This window comes from Embiotoca jacksoni, unplaced genomic scaffold (genome assembly GCF_022577435.1).
Source record: "Embiotoca jacksoni isolate LCO1_2020_lvr unplaced genomic scaffold, fEmbJac1.0.p SCAF_110, whole genome shotgun sequence".
Lineage (NCBI taxonomy): Eukaryota > Metazoa > Chordata > Actinopteri > Embiotocidae > Embiotoca > Embiotoca jacksoni.
This window is the reverse complement of record NW_027185242.1, coordinates 499,081-517,060: the sequence shown is the minus strand read 5'-3', so window position 1 is coordinate 517,060 and position 17,980 is coordinate 499,081. Positions and strand designations below refer to the sequence as shown.

Here is a 17,980-nt window from a genome sequence, read left to right as displayed (position 1 = left end):
CTCTTCTTCACTTTCTTGTTGAGGCTGCCAGATGAGACGAGGCCGTCGTGTTGCATCTACCTGTACTTTAACTATCCAAAGCAGGTGAGGGACACTTCTGAAGAGTTATGCTCCACTCTCGGTTTAAGGTTAGGGTTAGCAGCACTGTGCTGCCGAGGTCAGCATGGAGATGCACCTCTGAGATTTTGCCCTGAGACATGATACTTAGGAGCTCTGGACAGACATACGAGCCGTCACCAGTTAACAAAATAAAAATTTAAAAAAAACACTCCTGGGCCGTTTGTAAATGTGAAGTGAGCGTTGTCTGTCTGTCTGTAAAATAACACTGGTGATTGACAACTAATGAAGCTTCATGTAGAGATGAGGAGACGTCACCCGTTTCTACATCCATACTTTTAAATGTTATTTTAATCTTTAGCTCCAGCTGACAATAATTGACATGAGCTGAGGACGTTCATCATAGCGCTCCCTGTGGACCACGACCATGTAGTGCTACAAACATCTTTGACCGCATGTGCAGTCGGATTCTCCAATACCTGCAGCTCCACAAAGACGTATTCGAATATTACAAGATGCTAATAAGAGCAGGTGCAGCAGACATGGAGGTACATTTGGTGGAAAAACATGTTTATTTCAGGGAGAAGTTGTGAAGGTCAGCAGTGTTCGTTTCTATGGAAACAGCTCTGGGATTTGAGATCATCTGTGTTCAAATAAATCCTCTTCTATTTGTTCTTTAGAGCTGAATCAACTCAGCAGGAGGAGATAAATCATTCAGATGAAGATCAGCTGCTGTCTGTGTTGGAGGAAACAGACTCTGTCGTCATGTGACTGAAGAAAAAAAAAACAGAACACGTCACACAAGTAGAACGTGAACAGATAATATTAAAATAAAACAATAATAGTAATAATAATAATATTTATAATTATAATAAAAGCGCTACTCTTGATCATCGTCTCCTCCACCGACACCGAGGTGTGTTCTGAAGGGTTCTCCTTCAGTCTTCTCTCTCTGTGGTTCTGCAGGGTTCTCCTTCAGTGTTCTCTCTGTGGTTCTGAAGGGTTCTCTTTCAGTGTTTTCTCTGTGGTTCTGCAGGTTTCTCCTTCAGTATTATCTCTGTGGTTCTGAAGGGTTCTCCTTCAGTGTTCTCTCTCTGTGGTTCTGCAGGTTTCTCCTTCAGTGTTCTCTCTGTGGTTCTGAAGGGTTGTCCTTCAGTGTTCTCTCTGTGGTTCTGAAGGGTTCTCCTTCAGTGTTCTCTCTGTGGTTCTGCAGAGTTCTCCTTCAGTGTTCTCTCTCTGTGGTTCTGAAGGGTTCTCTTTCAGTGTTCTCTCTGTGGTTCTGAAGGGTTGTCCTTCAGTGTTCTCTCTGTGGTTCTGAAGGGTTCTCCTTCAGTGTTCTCTCTCTGTGGTTCTGCAGGGTTCTCCTTCAGTGTTCTCTCTGTGGTTCTGAAGGGTCCTCCTTCAGTGTTCTCCCTGTGGTTCTGCTGGGTTCTCCCTCTCTATCATGTGCTGGTCAATAGTCAATAAACGACACACAGCAGTGTAGCGTGACGTCAGATTCAACCAGACTCAAAGCAGTAAATATTCATGAATGTCGCTCAACTGCTGCAGCAGCACTGAGTGGGCGGGGCTTTGGAAGAGCTGACTGACAGAGACCAAACTTGTGACACAGTGTTTCTGATTGGCTGACCTGATTGTTGTGTCATGATGCAGCTGGTTGAGACCACATTTATGAATATTGGTGAATGTTACTGAAATAATGGACATCAGACTTTATAGAATCACAGTTTATCTCGGTGAACTGAAGCTCTGATGAATCTGTGCTGCATCATCACTCTGCAGGACAACAAACAGCATCACAGCTGTGACTGATGATGAAACTTCATTCACACCAATCAGGAAACTAAATCAAACACTGACTACAAACCTTAAAACTTTAAAAGATGTAATTAAAGTATGTACACTGAAAAACAGCAGAAATAGTTCGTGAATTCTTTGTTTTATCTCCTTTTATTCCTCAGAATAAAAGGACAAGTTAGCCGCCGTAATAGAAACAAACTGAGCAGAATAATGTTAACAGAGTTCAGTAAAACATCAGAAAGTGAAGAGTCGTCACTCTGCACTTCTTCCCATGTCAAAGAGTTCCTTTGGTAACAACAGGATTCACAGTAAAAGCGGTTTAAAATGATTCAGCTTGTCCTCCTTTCAATAACATACGATAAAATGGATATGATGAACTGTTTAGAAAATACATAAGAATTTACTAATCTGAAAATTAAACTGATTGGAAGCAAAGTCAGAGAGGAAGTGACATGAAGTCTGTTTGGTCCTGACATTCAACCACCGTACAAAAGTCCTCCTACAGCTCCATCATGTGGCTGCACACGGTGCTACTCTTTAAAGTCAAACTGAAATTCATTCATGCTGTTTATTTGGCACACGGCTGCAGTTAAAACTCCTCCTCACTGCAGTTAAAACTCCTCCTCACTGACCTCATTCAGAACTTCAGGTCTCGTTCAGACTGCAGAACCGATCTGTTGTCTGTCAGAGACAGTTTGATCTGGATGATTTCTGAAAGTCTGGACAGTAAAAAACACCTGAAATGTGATTTTTGCAGATCAGATCTAAACCACATGTGGAGGATGTTTGAAAGATGATTCCAGTCAGATTTCTACAGATGAGTCTCAGTCCGACGCTCCGTTTCATGATGACACGTCTCATTTTCAGAGACGGACAGAATCTCTGGTGCAACTAGCAGAGCTGTCAGAGAGTGGAGCTCTATGGAGGACAACGAGGACATAGAGGACATTAAGGATAAGAGTCCTTGGACGGACGTCCAGATAAACTGTCTGCTGTCATTTAACTTCCACAAACTCGTCCGTCAGCTCAAACTGAGAAGGACACTTTGAGGATGAACCACAGAAACAAGACAAGTTCGCCGACAGCATCAAGTGGGACTCCATGTCCAAAAGATCTCTCCTCTTTGGACATCAGTCCCATCATTATAAGTTAATGTGTCCATATTAAAAGCTGAAGTGAAATTTCAGTTTGACTTTAAAGGCCACGGTCCACGATGTTACCTTCACGTATTCTGTAGCGGAGGGTCTGACATTCTCAGGATACTGCCGGGTCAGCTGATGGAGGGGTTCTGCTGGTCCATCAGAGACGGTCTGCTGCAGCCTGTCCCTCCGTCCTAGCTGTGCTGCTGGTTCTGACTCTTGACCAGGCCCAGTTTGCTCCTCAGGCCCTGGCAGTAGGCCGACAGGCTGCTGTTGTCCTCCAGGAGCTTGTTGTGTTCCTGGATGAGTCGAGATGACGTCTGCTGCTCCCTCTGGTCCTGCTCCAGCTCACACACCAGCTCCTGTCTGAACGGAGGCAGCAGCACAAACAAGGTCACTCCATGAAGGTCCCTCTATTCACCGGACATCATGTCTCCAATAGAAATATATTTCTGTTCCTGTCTGAATAAGAGGAGCAGAAAACCAACAAGACGTGTTGATGAGTGAATAATAATCCAGGTGGAGGATATCTGAACAAACATCTGAATATCTGAATATTTAAATATCTGAACATCAAAGTATCAGAACATCTACACATCTGAACATCTAAATATCTGAACATCTAAACATCTAAACAGCTGAACATCTAAATATCTGAACATCAAAATATCAGAACATCTACACATCTGAACATCTAAATATCAGAACATCTAAATATCTGAACATCTAAATATCTGAACATCTAAATACGTGAACATGTAAATATCTAAATATCTGAACATCTAAATATCTGAACATCTAAACATCTAAATATCAGAACATCTAAATATCTGAACATCTAAATATCTGAATATCTGAACATCTGAACATCTAAACATCTGAACATCTAAATATCTGAACATCTAAATATCTGAACATCTAAATATATAAATATATAAACATCTAAATATCTGAACATCTAAATATCAGAACATCTAAATATCCAAATATCTGAATATATAAATATATAAATATCTGAACATCTGAACATCTAAATATCTAAATATCTAAATATCTGAACATCCAAATATCTAAATATCTGAACATCTAAATATCTGAACATCTAAATACCTAAATACCTGAACATCTAAATATCTGAACATCTAAATATCTGAACATCTAAATATCTGAACATCTAAACATCTAAACATCTGAACATCTAAACATCTGAACATCTAAATATCTAAACATCTAAATATCTGAACATCTAAATATCTAAATACCTGAACATCTAAATATCGGAACATCTAAATATCTAAATATCTGAACATCTAAATATCTGAACATCTAAACATCTAAATACCTAAACATCTAAATATCTGAACATCTAAACATCCAAATATCTAAATATCTGAAAATCCAAATATCTAAATATCTGAACATATAAATATCTACATATCTGAACATCTAAATTCCTGAACATCTAATACCTGAACATCTAAATATCTGAACATCTGAACATATAAATATCTGAACATCTGAATATCTGAACATCTGAACATCTAAAAATCTGAACATCTAAATATCTAAATACCTGAACATCTAAATATCTAAATACCTGAACATCTAAATACCTGAACATCTAAATATCTGAACATCTAAATATCTAAATATCTGAACATCTAAATATCTGAATGCTTAATCAGGTTAAAGATTATATGTCACGTCCTGCTGACTGACAGGTGGAGGTAGTTTGTGAGATGGCAGGACGACTCCACCCTGAACATGACCAAACGAGAGAAGTGTGTCTAATTAACCGCTTCTGGTTCGGTAAGCAGAGAGATACTGAGTCAGAACCTGGTCCACCTCGAGAATCGACCCAACACAGACAGAGCAGCTCAGTGGACACTTTAAATCCATCTCAGTGTTACATCAGAACCTATGAGGGTGATAACATCTCTGCTCTTACTTCCTCTGGACCAGCTGAGCAATCTCCGACTGGACCCGCAAGTACTCCTGGGCCATTTGGATGTGCTGCTCGAACACCGCCATGGACTCTCTGGAGTTGGGACACGGAGCCAGAGGCTGACAGAAGAGACACAGACACACATGATGTCCCAGAACACATCAAAACCTATAGTACAACAGGAAGTGGACGAAGACACAGGCATCAACAAGAACCTGTTTTCTCATCAGCTGTTCACAGGGTCAATCAATCAATGCAACAATCATTTTTTCAATAAAACCCATTGTCAGTGTGGCAGTTTTAAAGGTAGAACATCAGTAGAACCTCCTAACCTTCATCGATCAATAGATCATCAATAGAACATCAAAAGATCATAACTAGATCATAAATAGGACATCAATAGAACATCAGTAGATCATCAATAGAACATCAATAGATCAATAGAACATCAATAGATCATCAATAGAACATCAATAGATCAATAGAACATCGATAGAACATCAATAGATCAATAGAACATCAATAGATCATCAATAGATCAATAGAACATCAATAGTAATAATGAGAACTGATTTGTTTCCTGAATAAAATAAATTAAAGATTATTTTGAACTCACCTGTAACTGATGATCCAGTTTAAGGAAGTTCAGAGGAACCGAGCCGTCCAGTCCATTGGTAGCTAAACACACACAGTAACACAATAACGCACAACAGTACAGAGACACACAGAAACATAACACACAACATCACAGACACACACAGTAACACAATAACACATATCACAGACACACACAGTAACACAATAACATGAAATCACAGACACAATAACACGCAGCAGCACAGACACACACAGTAACACAATAACACACAACAGCACAGACACACACAGTAACACAATAACACCCAACAGTACAGAGACACACAGAAACATAATAACATACAACAGCACAGACACACACAGTAACACAATAACGCACAACAGTACAGAGACACACAGAAACATAACACACAACATCACAGACACACACAGTAACACAATAACATCACATCACAGACACAGTAACACAAAACAGCACAGACACACACAGTAACACAACACAACAGCACAGACACAGAGTAACACAACACACAACAGCACAGACACACAGAGTAACAACACAACAGCACAGACACAGAGTTACACACACAGACAGTTAGCAGTGTGCTGCCCCCTGGTGGATTATAGTGACAATTCATCAGAGCTCAGAGCTCTCTGTGCATCATCCAGGTGTGTTCACACTCACACAGGAAGAAAAAAAAACCAACCCCACCCACCTGTCAATCATAACGGCCTACCTGTAGGACTCAGGGTCATCCTCAACTCTGACTGTCCGCAGGTGGACACAGGACTGGTGGACAGGGTGGGACTCTGGGAGCGTCCTGGCTGACTGTCCACGGTGGAAACTCTGGACAAACTGGGACGCAGAGCAGCAGTCTGGGGACAGATAAAGTACTGAAGGACAGAACCCGGTCCTGTTGGACAGAACCCGGTCCTGTGGAACAGGGTTAGTACCTTGGAGGGTTTGAACTGAAGAGGGAACTTGGACTCAAAGTTCTTCAAGGTTTCTTCTCGGCCTCCGGAGGTTCTGTGTTCTGTGTGCTCGTCACTCTGGTTACTGCTGATGGTGCAGTCAGCATACGATCCTGCAGACAGCAAGAACCCACATGTTCTGTCCCCGGAACACACAACGAACACTGAGCAGAGCTGATAGTTACCCGAGTTACCTGTTCTGAAGTGTTACCTGTTCTGAAGTGTTACCTGTGCTGAAGTGTTACCTGTGCTGAAGTGTTACCTGTGCCGAAGTGTTACCTGTGCCGAAGTGTTAACTGTTCTGAAGTGTTACCTGTGCCGAAGTGTTACCTGTGTTGAAGTGTTACCTGTGCTGAAGTGTTACCTGTGCTGAAGTGTTACCTGTGCTGAAGTGTTACCTGTTCCGAAGTGTTAACTGTTCCGAAGTGTTAACTGTTCCGAAGTGTTACCTGTGCCGAAGTGTTACCTGTGCCGAAGTGTTACCTGTTCCGAAGTGTTACCTGTTCTGAAGTGTTACCTGTTCTGAAGTGTTACCTGTGCCGAAGTGTTACCTGTGCCGAAGTGTTACCTGTGCTGAAGTGTTACCTGTGCTGAAGTGTTACCTGTGTTGAAGTGTTACCTGTTCTGAAGTGTTACCTGTGCTGAAGTGTTACCTGTGCCGAAGTGTTACCTGTGCTGAAGTGTTACCTGTGTTGAAGTGTTACCTGTTCTGAAGTGTTACCTGTGCTGAAGTGTTACCTGTGCTGGTGGTCGATGAAGAGCCACTTCTGCAGGCTGAGGACTGCTGAAGAAGGTTCAGTGGTTCCTCAGATCCTGGGAAGTACTGTAAGACACACACACACACACACACACACACACACACACACACACACACACACACACACACACACACACACACACACACACAGTACATGATACAAACAAGATTGGCGGTTGCCATGACGCTCCATGATACCGTGAGTCGAATTAACTGTTGAGTTTGTGCCTGAAGTCACCGCTGCTGTAATGCTCATGATCTGTTCTCCTGCGTTCATCCTTCAGTTCACCATGTGTCATATCACACGGGTAAAATGAGACGCTGTCGTCAACACATCTACTTTAATATCTCATTTGACGTCATGAAACTCTGTCCTCCTTCACTAACCAGACATGAAGACATCTTTCACTAACCAGAGACGTGAAGAAGTCCTCCTTCACTAACCAGAGACATGAAGACCTCCTTCACTAACCAGAGACATGAAGACGACCTCCTTCACTAACCAGAGACATGAAGACGTCCTCCTTCACTAACCAGAGACATGAAGACCTCTTTCACTAACCAGAGACATGAAGACGTCCTCCTTCACTAACCAGAGACATGAAGACGTCCTCCTTCACTAACCAGAGACATGAAGACCTCTTTCACTAACCAGAGACATGAAGAAGTCCTTCACTAACAGACTGAGACCATGTGACCAGTGTTGGTTGGACTCTACCTTCATGAGGTCCCTCATGGTTTTCTGGACCTCGTTCATGGACGGTCTCTGGCTCGGTTCTTTGTCCCAGCAGCGTGTCATCAGAGTCTCAATGGGCTCAGGAAGGTCTCTGATGAGAGGAGGTCGAGTACCTGCATTACAGGAAACATCCAGTCAGATGAAGCTTCATGGTTTCTATCATCACTGCAGGGAGACGACATCTCAACATCACTAATTTAGTATTTACAGTCTTCTACACAGAACAGTTTACATCCAGTTTAAACCCAGTTTACTTTCAAGTTTGCATCCAGTTTATACCCAGTTTACTCGTAGTTTACTCATAGTTTACTCCCAGTTTAAACCCAGCAACTCGTGAATAACTCAATGTTTGTCTGACAGCCTCTCAACATCTGTCGTCCGGTCAGTGACCCTCTGAGGTTCACCTTCATCACAGATAGTCCGTAAAAGTGTTTGAAGAAGACAAAGTCCTCTGGAGGAACACAGATGGATCCTATCATTAGGTGTTCGTAAGTGTTTACCAGCGTTGTTCAGTGAAACATAAAATATAATAATCGTTGGCTCATTAACTTCAATACTTCGTGTTCCAGTCCAAACACAGTTTAAGACTGATGGAAGCAGAAAATCAGATCAAAGGACTCTAATCACGGTCAGGTCACCCGTTTCTGACTCCACCTTTTTATTGATCCGTGTTCACGCACAGGTGGAGACAGGTGGAGACACACCTTCCTGTGAATCTGTAATTGTCAGTAAGACCGGAGGCTTGGATGGTGCTGGACGTCACTCACCTCTGTGGACGGCCCACATGATGCAGAACGCAGAACCTCCAATCTCATCGAAGGGTTTCTTACGCGTGATGACCTCCCACAGGATGATGCCCCAGCTGAACACATCACACTTCTCGCTGTAGTTACTGCCTGAGGGACGAACACAGGCGGAGTTAAAGACACTCAACTGCCCACTTCCTGAAGCTACAAGATTTAAATGAAGCTGTAACGGCTGCAGAGGGTTAGTCTGATATCCATGGTGCACCAGAAACATTAGATATTAATCCACTCATCTGTATGAACTGTTACTGACTCTTCAGACAAAAGAAAATGTGTTTCTTTCTGCAGCAGGGGCATGAAACACTGCAGAGCCTCTGAGTCCAGTAAAGCACCATCAGAACCAGAACCATACTGCCCGTTTCATATTAATGACCGGTCAGTGAAGCTGAAGCTGTGTGAACACATCTCTATCTGAGCAGTGAGTCCTGTTTGGGCTGACCTTCAAACACCTCCGGGGCCATCCAGGCCGCACTGCCTTTGTTGTTGGTCATGTAGGTCTGAATATCGCAGGCCGTTCCAAAGTCACAGATCTTCAGCACGGTGCCGCGCGACACGAGGAGCAGACTGGAACAGAGCACCAGGGTTAGAGCTGCTGATGGACACAGTTCATCTGAGAAAGAACTTTACTCATCGATCGAAATGAAGCACAACAAGACATGTTGACCTGATGATAGTTTAAGAGGAAATGTCAGTGAAGATCAGTCATGAACGTGAGGACAATCTAACAAGTTTCATCTCAGTAGAACCACACGTTGAAGAACATCAATCTGTTCTCTACAGCTTCTCTCATGTTCCCAGACTCACTTCGGGGGTTTGAGGTCCCGGTGAATTAAGGCTTTGGGCTTCATAGCGTGAAGATAGGCGACTCCCTGAGCACACTGCAGACACCAGCTGACAGCGTGGGAGGCAGTGTAGTGTGGCTGCGGAGCAGCGCTGTGTAGCACTGAGACGGACGGAGAAGCAACGGATCAGAGAACGCTGCAGCACTCAACAATAACAAACATCATTTTACAGCAAAAAAATCACTGATTAATGAGTGAATGGAGGCATCGTTTACTGTCAAGAGCTTCAGTTTCTATCAAATTATTTTACTTGAAAATAATTTGTTATCAACCTTATAGAACAAACTAGATGTTATTGTTGGTCGTTCATGATGTGAAGAGAAGACATCACGGGACTCACGGTTGTATAAAGATCCACATTCTGCGTACTCCATCACCAGACACACCTGAAACAGGATAAACACACATGTTCAGGAAAAACTGTTTTCCGTGTGTTCTAAGTGATTCATATGTTCTGTGTTTACACCCAGTTTACTTCCGTGTGTTCCAAGTGCAGATATTTTCAAAAAAATATCTTATTTTGAATTTGATGGCAGCAACACATCTCTAAAAAGTTGAGACAGGAGCAACAAAAGATGGAAAAGTTGTGTAAAGATAAAAGAATAAACACCTGGTGGAACATCTGACAACTAATCAGGTTACTATGGGAACAGATCAGTAACATGATTGGGTATAAAAAGATGATTTCAGAGAGGCGGAGTCTCTCCAGTGAAGATGGGGAGAGGTTCACCACTCTGTGAAACACTGTGTGGGAAAATAGTGCAACAATCTAAGAATAATGTTCCTCAACGTAAAACTACAAAGAATTAGTGGATTTCATCGTCTACTGTTCATAATATCATTAAAAGATTCAGGAGAATCTGGAGAAATCTCTGAACACAAGGGACAAGGCTGGAAACCAATATTGGATGGTGGTGATCTTCGGGCCCTCAGGCAGCACTGCATTAAAAACACACTATTCTGGAGTGGAAATCACTGCATGGGCTCAGGAACACTTGTAAAAACCATCGTCTGTGAACACAGTTCATCGCTGCGTCCACAAATGCAGATTAAAACTCTCCAAAGAAGAAACCAGATAGAAACATGATCCAGAAACACCGCCGCCTTCTCTGGACCGAGATCATTGAAGATGGACTGAGGTGAAGTGGAAAACTGTCCTGAGGTCTGATGGATCACAATCTGAGATTCTGTTTGGAAATCATGGACGCTGCATCCTCCAGGTTAAAGAGGAGAGGGACCATCCAGCTTGTTATCAGCTCAGTTCTAAAGTCAGCATCTGTGATGGTACAGGGATGCATTAGTGCACATGGCATGGGTAGCTTGAACATCTGGAAGGAAGCATTAATGCTTAATGATATATTTAGGTTTTGGAGCAACATATGCTGTCATCCAGACAACGTCTCTTTCAGGGAAGGTCTTGTTTATTTCAGCAGAACAACATCCAAACACATTCTGCACGTATTCCAACAGCATGGCTCCGTAGTAGAAGAGTCCGCTGATAAACTGGCCTCCTGCAGTCCAGACCTGTCAATCATTGAAAACATCTGGAGCATCAGGACATGAAAAATACAACAAAGGAGACCCTGAACTGCTGAGCAGCTGGAATCCTCTATCAGGCAAGAATGGGACCACATTTCACTTTCAAAACTCCAGAAACTGGTCTCCTCAGTTCCCGCAACGTTTCCAGAGTGTTGTTAAAAGAAGTGATGCAGCTCAGTGGTGAACATGATCCTGGAACAACTTTATGGAGACGTGTTGCTGCATCAGATTCAAAATAAGCAGATAATTTTATAAAACAATATAATTTACATGATTTACAGATCATCACATTCTGTTTTTATTTACATTTCACACAGCATCACTACTTTTTCGGAAACAGGGTTGTACATGTGATTCTGATGGAACACACACTTGTTGCCATGACAACACACGATTCTTCACACACACGTTCAACCGACACAAAGAAGACCTCTACAATCAGTGAGGCTGACCTTTGACCTCTGGGATATAATAGTTCATCCTGTTAGACTTGGATGTGAAATTTCATCATAATTACAGAATTAAGGACGGTCTCTGACAGAGTGTCCTCAGATATGTTTGTCCTCAGACATGATGCTGTATGTTTAAAGGAACACGGCTGTTAGCGTGTAGTGGACTCACCGGGTCGTCACAAGAGCCATACAGCTTGACGATGTTGGGATGATTGACCCGGGACAGCTGTCGGAGCTGTGAGGGACACAGAGAGACAGAAAGACATCACACTTTGAAAATCAACACAACCAGCCAGAGAGGGTCTGAAGACAGGAAGTGATGGAGACTCCGCTCCCTAAAACATGAAGAAGGACGGCATGTGGACAATAGCTCATTCATGAGTCTGTAACTAACTCAGTTCTAGCTGGACCGGGTCGGTCCGGTTCAAGTCCAGCAGGGAGTGTCTCTGACTGTCCTTCATGAAGACAGTTCCTGTCCAGCGAAGGAGCAACTACATGCACCCTCAAAGAGAAGTGTCCAGCAGTGCTCCCACCAGCAGTGCTTCTTCAGCAGTCCTTCTTCAGCAGTCCTTCCAGCAGGGCTCTCCCCAGCAGTCCTCGTCTCTCCAGCAGGGCTTTCCTTAGGGCAGCTTTTATACAGTTGACAAACAGTTGACAGTCACCCCCATTCCCTTTGTATCTGCTGTTGTATGGTAATACAGAGTTGGTTGTAGGTCACAAGATAAGGACACCGGGTAGTCGTCAATTAGATGCGGAAAGAATCACTTGCAAATAAGACAGACAACAAAGGAAACTTTTCGGACAAGAGACTTTCCGGAGCCACAATGCAAACAAGAGGAAGAGACAAATCCTTTTCCCCCATCAACTAATTAATACTCTGAAGAGGATCATAGATGTATTATTGATCTAGATGTAAACAATGTCATTCAAGAAGGTGGGGCTGCTCTGTCCAATCAGAGAGCCAGAAAGAACCACAGAAAAGGAAGTGGTCACTGTACCTCAACGAGGAAGGCGTTCCTCTCGTTGTCACTCTCGATGGTCTTGATTGCGACGTCTTTTCCTTTCCAGACGGCTTTGAAGACGACTCCAAAAGTTCCTCTGCCTACAGCCTGAAGAGAGAACACACAGAAAACTTAAAGCATATAGAATACACGGAATACTTAGAACACACGAAACACTTGGAACACATTAAACATATGGAACACACGTGGAACACTTGGAACAAACGGAACACTTAGAACACACAGAACACAAAACACATGGAACACACAGAACACTTAAAACACATGGAACATATGGATCTCTTAGAACACACAAAACATATGGAACACACGGAACACTTAGAACACACGGAACATATGGAACATTGAAAACACATGTAACACACGGAACATATGAATCACTGAGAACACACGGAACATGTGGAACACTTAGAACACACGGAACATATGGAATACTTAGAACACGCGAAACACTTGGAACACGCGGAACTCTTACAACACAGAACATATGGAACACGCGGGATATATGGATCTCTTAGAACACACGGAACATGTGGAACACTTGGAACATTCAGAACACAGAACATATGAATCACTTGGAAGACTTAAAATACACAACATATGGAACACACAGAACCCTTAGAACACACGGAACATATGCAACACACGGAACATATGAAACACTTATAAGATGCAGAACACTTGGAACACACAAAACACTTGGAACACTCAGAACATATGGAACATACGGAACACAGAACATATGGAACACGCGGAACATATGAATCTCTTAGAACACACGGAACATATGGAACACACAGAACACTTAGAACACAAGGAACATATGGAACACACGGAACACTTAGAACACATTAAACATACGGAATACACGCGGAACACTTAGAACACACAGAACACAAAACACATGGAACACACAGAACACTTAAAACACATGGAACATATGGATCTCTTAGAACACACAAAACATATGGAACACATGGAACACAAGGAACATATGGAACACTGAGAACACACGGAACATATGGAACACGCGAAACACTTGGAACATGCGGATCACTTAGAACACACGAAACACTTGGAACACGCAGATCACTTAGAACACACGGAACATATGAATCACTTAGAACACATGGAACATACAAATCACTTAGAACACACGGAACACTTAGAACACACGAAACATATGGAACACACGGAACACTTAGAACACATTAAACAGATGGCATACACGCGGAACACTTAGAACACACGGAACACAAAACACATGGAACACAGAACATTTGGAACACGCGAAACACTTGGAACACTCAGAACATATGGAACACTCGGAATATATGGAACACGGAACATATGGAACACACGGAACATGTGGAACACTTGGAACATTCAGAACACAGAACATATGAATCACTTGGAACACTTAAAACACACGGAACCCTGAGAACACACGGAACATATGCAACACACGGAACATATGAAACACTTAGAAGACGCAGAACACTTGGAACATGCGAAACACTTGGAACACTCAGAACATATGGAACACACGGAACATATGGAACACACAGAACATATGAATCACTTAGTACACATGGAACATAAGGAACACACGGAACACTTAGAATACACGGAACACAAAACACATGGAACACACAGAACACTTAAAACACGTGGATCTCTTGGAACACAAAACATATGGAACACATGGATCTCTTAGAACACAAGGAACATATGGAACACTTAAAACACATGTAACACACGGAACATATGAATCACTGAGAACACACTGAACATATGGAACACGCAAAACACTTGAAACACGTGGAACACGCAGAACATATGGGACACTTACAATACACGGAACACATGGGACACAGGGAACATGTGGAACACTTGGAACATATGGAACACTCAGAACACAGAACATATGAATCACTTGGAACACTTAAAACACACTGAACATATGGAACACACGGAACCCTTAGAACACACGGAACATATGAAACACTTAGAAGACGCAGAACACTTGGAACACGCGAAACACTTGGAACACACAGAACATATGGATCTCTTAGAACACACGGAACATATGGAACACTTGGAACACACGGAATATATGGAACACACGGAAAATATGAATCACTTAGAACACACGGAATATATGGAACACAACATATGGAACACACGGAACACATGGAACATATGAATCACTTAGAACACACGAAACATATGGAACACACGGAAAATATGAATCATTTAGAACACACAGAACATATGGAACACTGAGACCACAGGGAACACTTATAACACGGAATAGTTAGAACACACGGAACACTAGTATTTCATATAGAACTATAGAACCTATCCTGATGTCTGTAGTAGTTTGTACAGAACTATAGATTGTAGAACCTATCTGGATCGCTGTAGTATTTGATATAGAACTATAGACTCTAGAACCTATCTGGATCTCCCTGTAGTATTTGATATAGAACTATAGACTGTCGAACCTATCTGGATCTCTGTAGTATTTGATATAGAACTATAGACTGTCGAACCTATCTGGATCTCTGTAGAATTTGATATAGAACTATAGACTCTAGAACCTATCTGGATCTCCCTGTAGTATTTGATATAGAACTATAGACTCTAGAACCTATCTGGATCTCTGTAGTATTTGATATAGAACTATAGACTCTAGAACCTATCTGGATCTCTAGTATTTGATATAGAACTATAGACTCTAGAACCTATCTGGATCTCTGTAGTATTTGATATAGAACTATAGACTGTCGAACCTATCTGGATCTCTGTAGAATTTGATATAGAACTACAGACTGTCGAACCTATCTGGATCTCTGTAGAATTTGATATAGAACTATAGACTCTAGAACCTATCTGGATCTCCCTGTAGTATTTGATATAGAACTATAGACTCTAGAACCTATCTGGATCGCTGTAGAATTTGATATAGAACTATAGACTCTAGAACCTATCTGGATCTCCCTGTAGTATTTGATATAGAACTATAGACTGTCGAACCTATCTGGATCTCTGTAGTATTTGATATAGAACTATAGACTCTAGAACCTATCTGGATCTCTGTAGTATTTGATATAGAACTATAGACTCTAGAACCTATCCTGATCTCCATCAGCGGACACTGAGGAGCAGCTCTGCCTCAGGGTTAGTCGGTTAGTCAGCCGCGCCTGGTTCGGTTCTGTTCCGTCTCACGGTGTGTTCGGGCCTCCGTCTCTTGACCTCCCTTCTTGTCCCTTTAAAGGACAGTAAACCTCCAAGAGGACGAGCCGAGTCCCTGTCTGTCTTTGTCCCGTCTGTCTATGTGCCTGTCTGTCTTTGTCTCCGTTCCTGCTGAGGGACAGGATCCACCGGAGTTGAACTTGCTGCCGTGCTGAGTGAGCAGGCTGTTGGGGAGTGAACGTACCGCTTCAACTTGGATGTCTTCATACTGGATGTCTTCGAACCCGCAGGCCGCCGGCGGCTCCACCATCGCAGCGCAGCGGCGTCTCTGCTCGACGTGGCCGACGCTGCTGCAGTTAAAGGCCGAAGCTTCCCGGCGGTTGTCGGGACTAAATGTTTGTTGGCTCCAGCCGAGCTGCCGTTTTCATCTGTTGCTGTGAATTCAGGAAGTAGGCAGCAGCAGCTCGCTCCGTACTGTTGCTTACACATCTGCCTATGGCAAGCCAAACGTGCCAAAAATCGCGAATATTTTTTACAAACACCGCTTATTTACGCCGTTTTTCCTGCGTTTGTCAGGAAGGTGGGGATCCTGCCTGCTGAGAAAAAGAAGGAGGGTTTTTCACCACATACTTTAGGTGTTCTGTGGGAATCTTATAATGACCTCAGATGAAGTAATATGAATGTATGAACCCCACAACACTGAATAATGCCACTTCAGATGAAAGTTTGACAGGAACCAATATGATTTTAACAGCACAAACTTTATTTGAACCAACATTTTATATTTACAGGTTCTAAAAAATAAAGTTTAAAGTTTACATTATTGGATGAAAAGACAATTTTTTTTTCTTTAGGAACATTAATTGACAATTCAAATGGGCAGAATAAGAACATTTGAAAATTACTTGAAAACATGTACATATTTTTATTTCTCTTTTCTTTCCCTTTGCACAAACATCCCATTCGCAGGTCATAAAAAAACAAATCAATCAAAGCAGAATGACTGAATCTCAGAAAAGCTTTTTCCAGTTCTCATCACAAAACAAAAAGGACCAATGTTCTGCTTCAGGTCAGCACATTGTCAAAGGAAACTGTGTTCTTTATGTAATCACAACTGGGTTTGATAATCAATAAAACGTGTTACTTCCAGTTGGACTTGTTGATTCAATCACATTTAACCAAGTGATTGAGAAGATGGTCCTGATGGTTCTGATGGTCTTGATGTTCTAATGGTCCTGATGGTTCTGATATTCTGATGGTCCTGATGGTGCTGATGGTGCTGATGGTGCTGATGGTGCTGATGGTTCTGATGGTCCTGATGGTCTTGATGGTCCTGATAATTCCACAGGACAGTACCACAAAGGGAATTTTTTTTTCCCCTACAGCAGCATTATAGGTACAGGAAAAGCAATAAAACAGTAAAAAATATATGTATAAAAATTCACTATATATATATATACAATAAAATAGAATAATAGATTAAATTAAAACGAACTAAACAATAGTGCAAGGATTTAAACAAACAACCAACGGTGTTATTGTTGTGAGATTGATTTGGCCAGAGGTGAGTTATTGTACAGTCTTATAGCAGTGGGCAGGAATGATCTCCTGTATCAGGAATGATCTCCTGTATCAGGAATGATCTCCTGTATCTGTCCTTGTAACAGCAGCTGGAGGAGTCTTTTGGAGAACATCTTCCTCTGTCCCTGCAGCAGGTGGTGGAGAGGGTGGTCAGGATTATCCAATGTGGATAATAGTTTCCTCAGCGTCCTCCTCTCCACCACCTTTTCCATGCACTGGCCACAACAGATGGTAGAACATCTCCAACATCTCGCTGCACACATTGAAGGATCGAAGTTTCCTCAAGAAAAAGAGTCGACTCATCCCCTTCTTGTAGACAGCGTTGATGTTGGTCTTCCAGTTCAGTCTGTTGTCATGGAGACACCAGGTAGTTGTACACCTCAACCCCATGTCCACCTCCTCTCCCAGAACTCTCAGCGGTTGTGGAGCCGTCGTCTTCCTCCTGAAGTCGACCACCATCTCTCTGGTCTTGGCCACGTTCAGGAGGAGGTGATTTCTATCCGCCCACTCCACAAAGTCCTCCACTACTGCCCTGTA

General features: G+C 42.4%; 2 protein-coding genes across 4 annotated transcripts in view; both read right to left on the bottom strand.

Annotated features, from left to right (window-relative positions):
* Positions 1 to 3,165, bottom strand: part of LOC138194641 (transcription regulator protein BACH2-like) — a 32,661-nt gene extending 29,496 nt beyond the window's left edge. For both annotated transcript variants that reach the window (XM_069143541.1, XM_069143540.1), the window contains exon 1: positions 3,078 to 3,165. The gene's annotated coding sequence lies outside the window, so the exon portion shown is untranslated. The remainder of the gene's footprint in view (positions 1 to 3,077) is intronic.
* Positions 611 to 16,412, bottom strand: LOC138194643 (mitogen-activated protein kinase kinase kinase 7-like). Of its 2 annotated transcripts, XR_011177944.1 has the most exons (15): positions 16,107 to 16,412; positions 12,641 to 12,751; positions 11,812 to 11,877; positions 9,992 to 10,037; positions 9,614 to 9,752; positions 9,249 to 9,373; positions 8,771 to 8,899; positions 7,986 to 8,116; positions 7,249 to 7,333; positions 6,493 to 6,623; positions 6,276 to 6,414; positions 5,558 to 5,619; positions 4,945 to 5,060; positions 942 to 3,362; positions 611 to 828 (listed from the first exon to the last, which is right to left on the bottom strand). XR_011177944.1 is itself a non-coding variant. In XM_069143542.1 (14 exons), the coding sequence occupies exons 1-14, from the start codon at positions 16,170 to 16,172 to the stop codon at positions 3,191 to 3,193; spliced, it is 1,518 nt and encodes a 505-aa protein (XP_068999643.1). In that variant the 5' UTR covers positions 16,173 to 16,412; the 3' UTR covers positions 611 to 3,190. The 2 variants fall into 2 exon arrangements, 1 of the variants encoding a protein (XP_068999643.1); XM_069143542.1 differs by having other exon boundaries at positions 611 to 3,362.
* Positions 16,413 to 17,980: the final 1,568 nt, after the last annotated feature.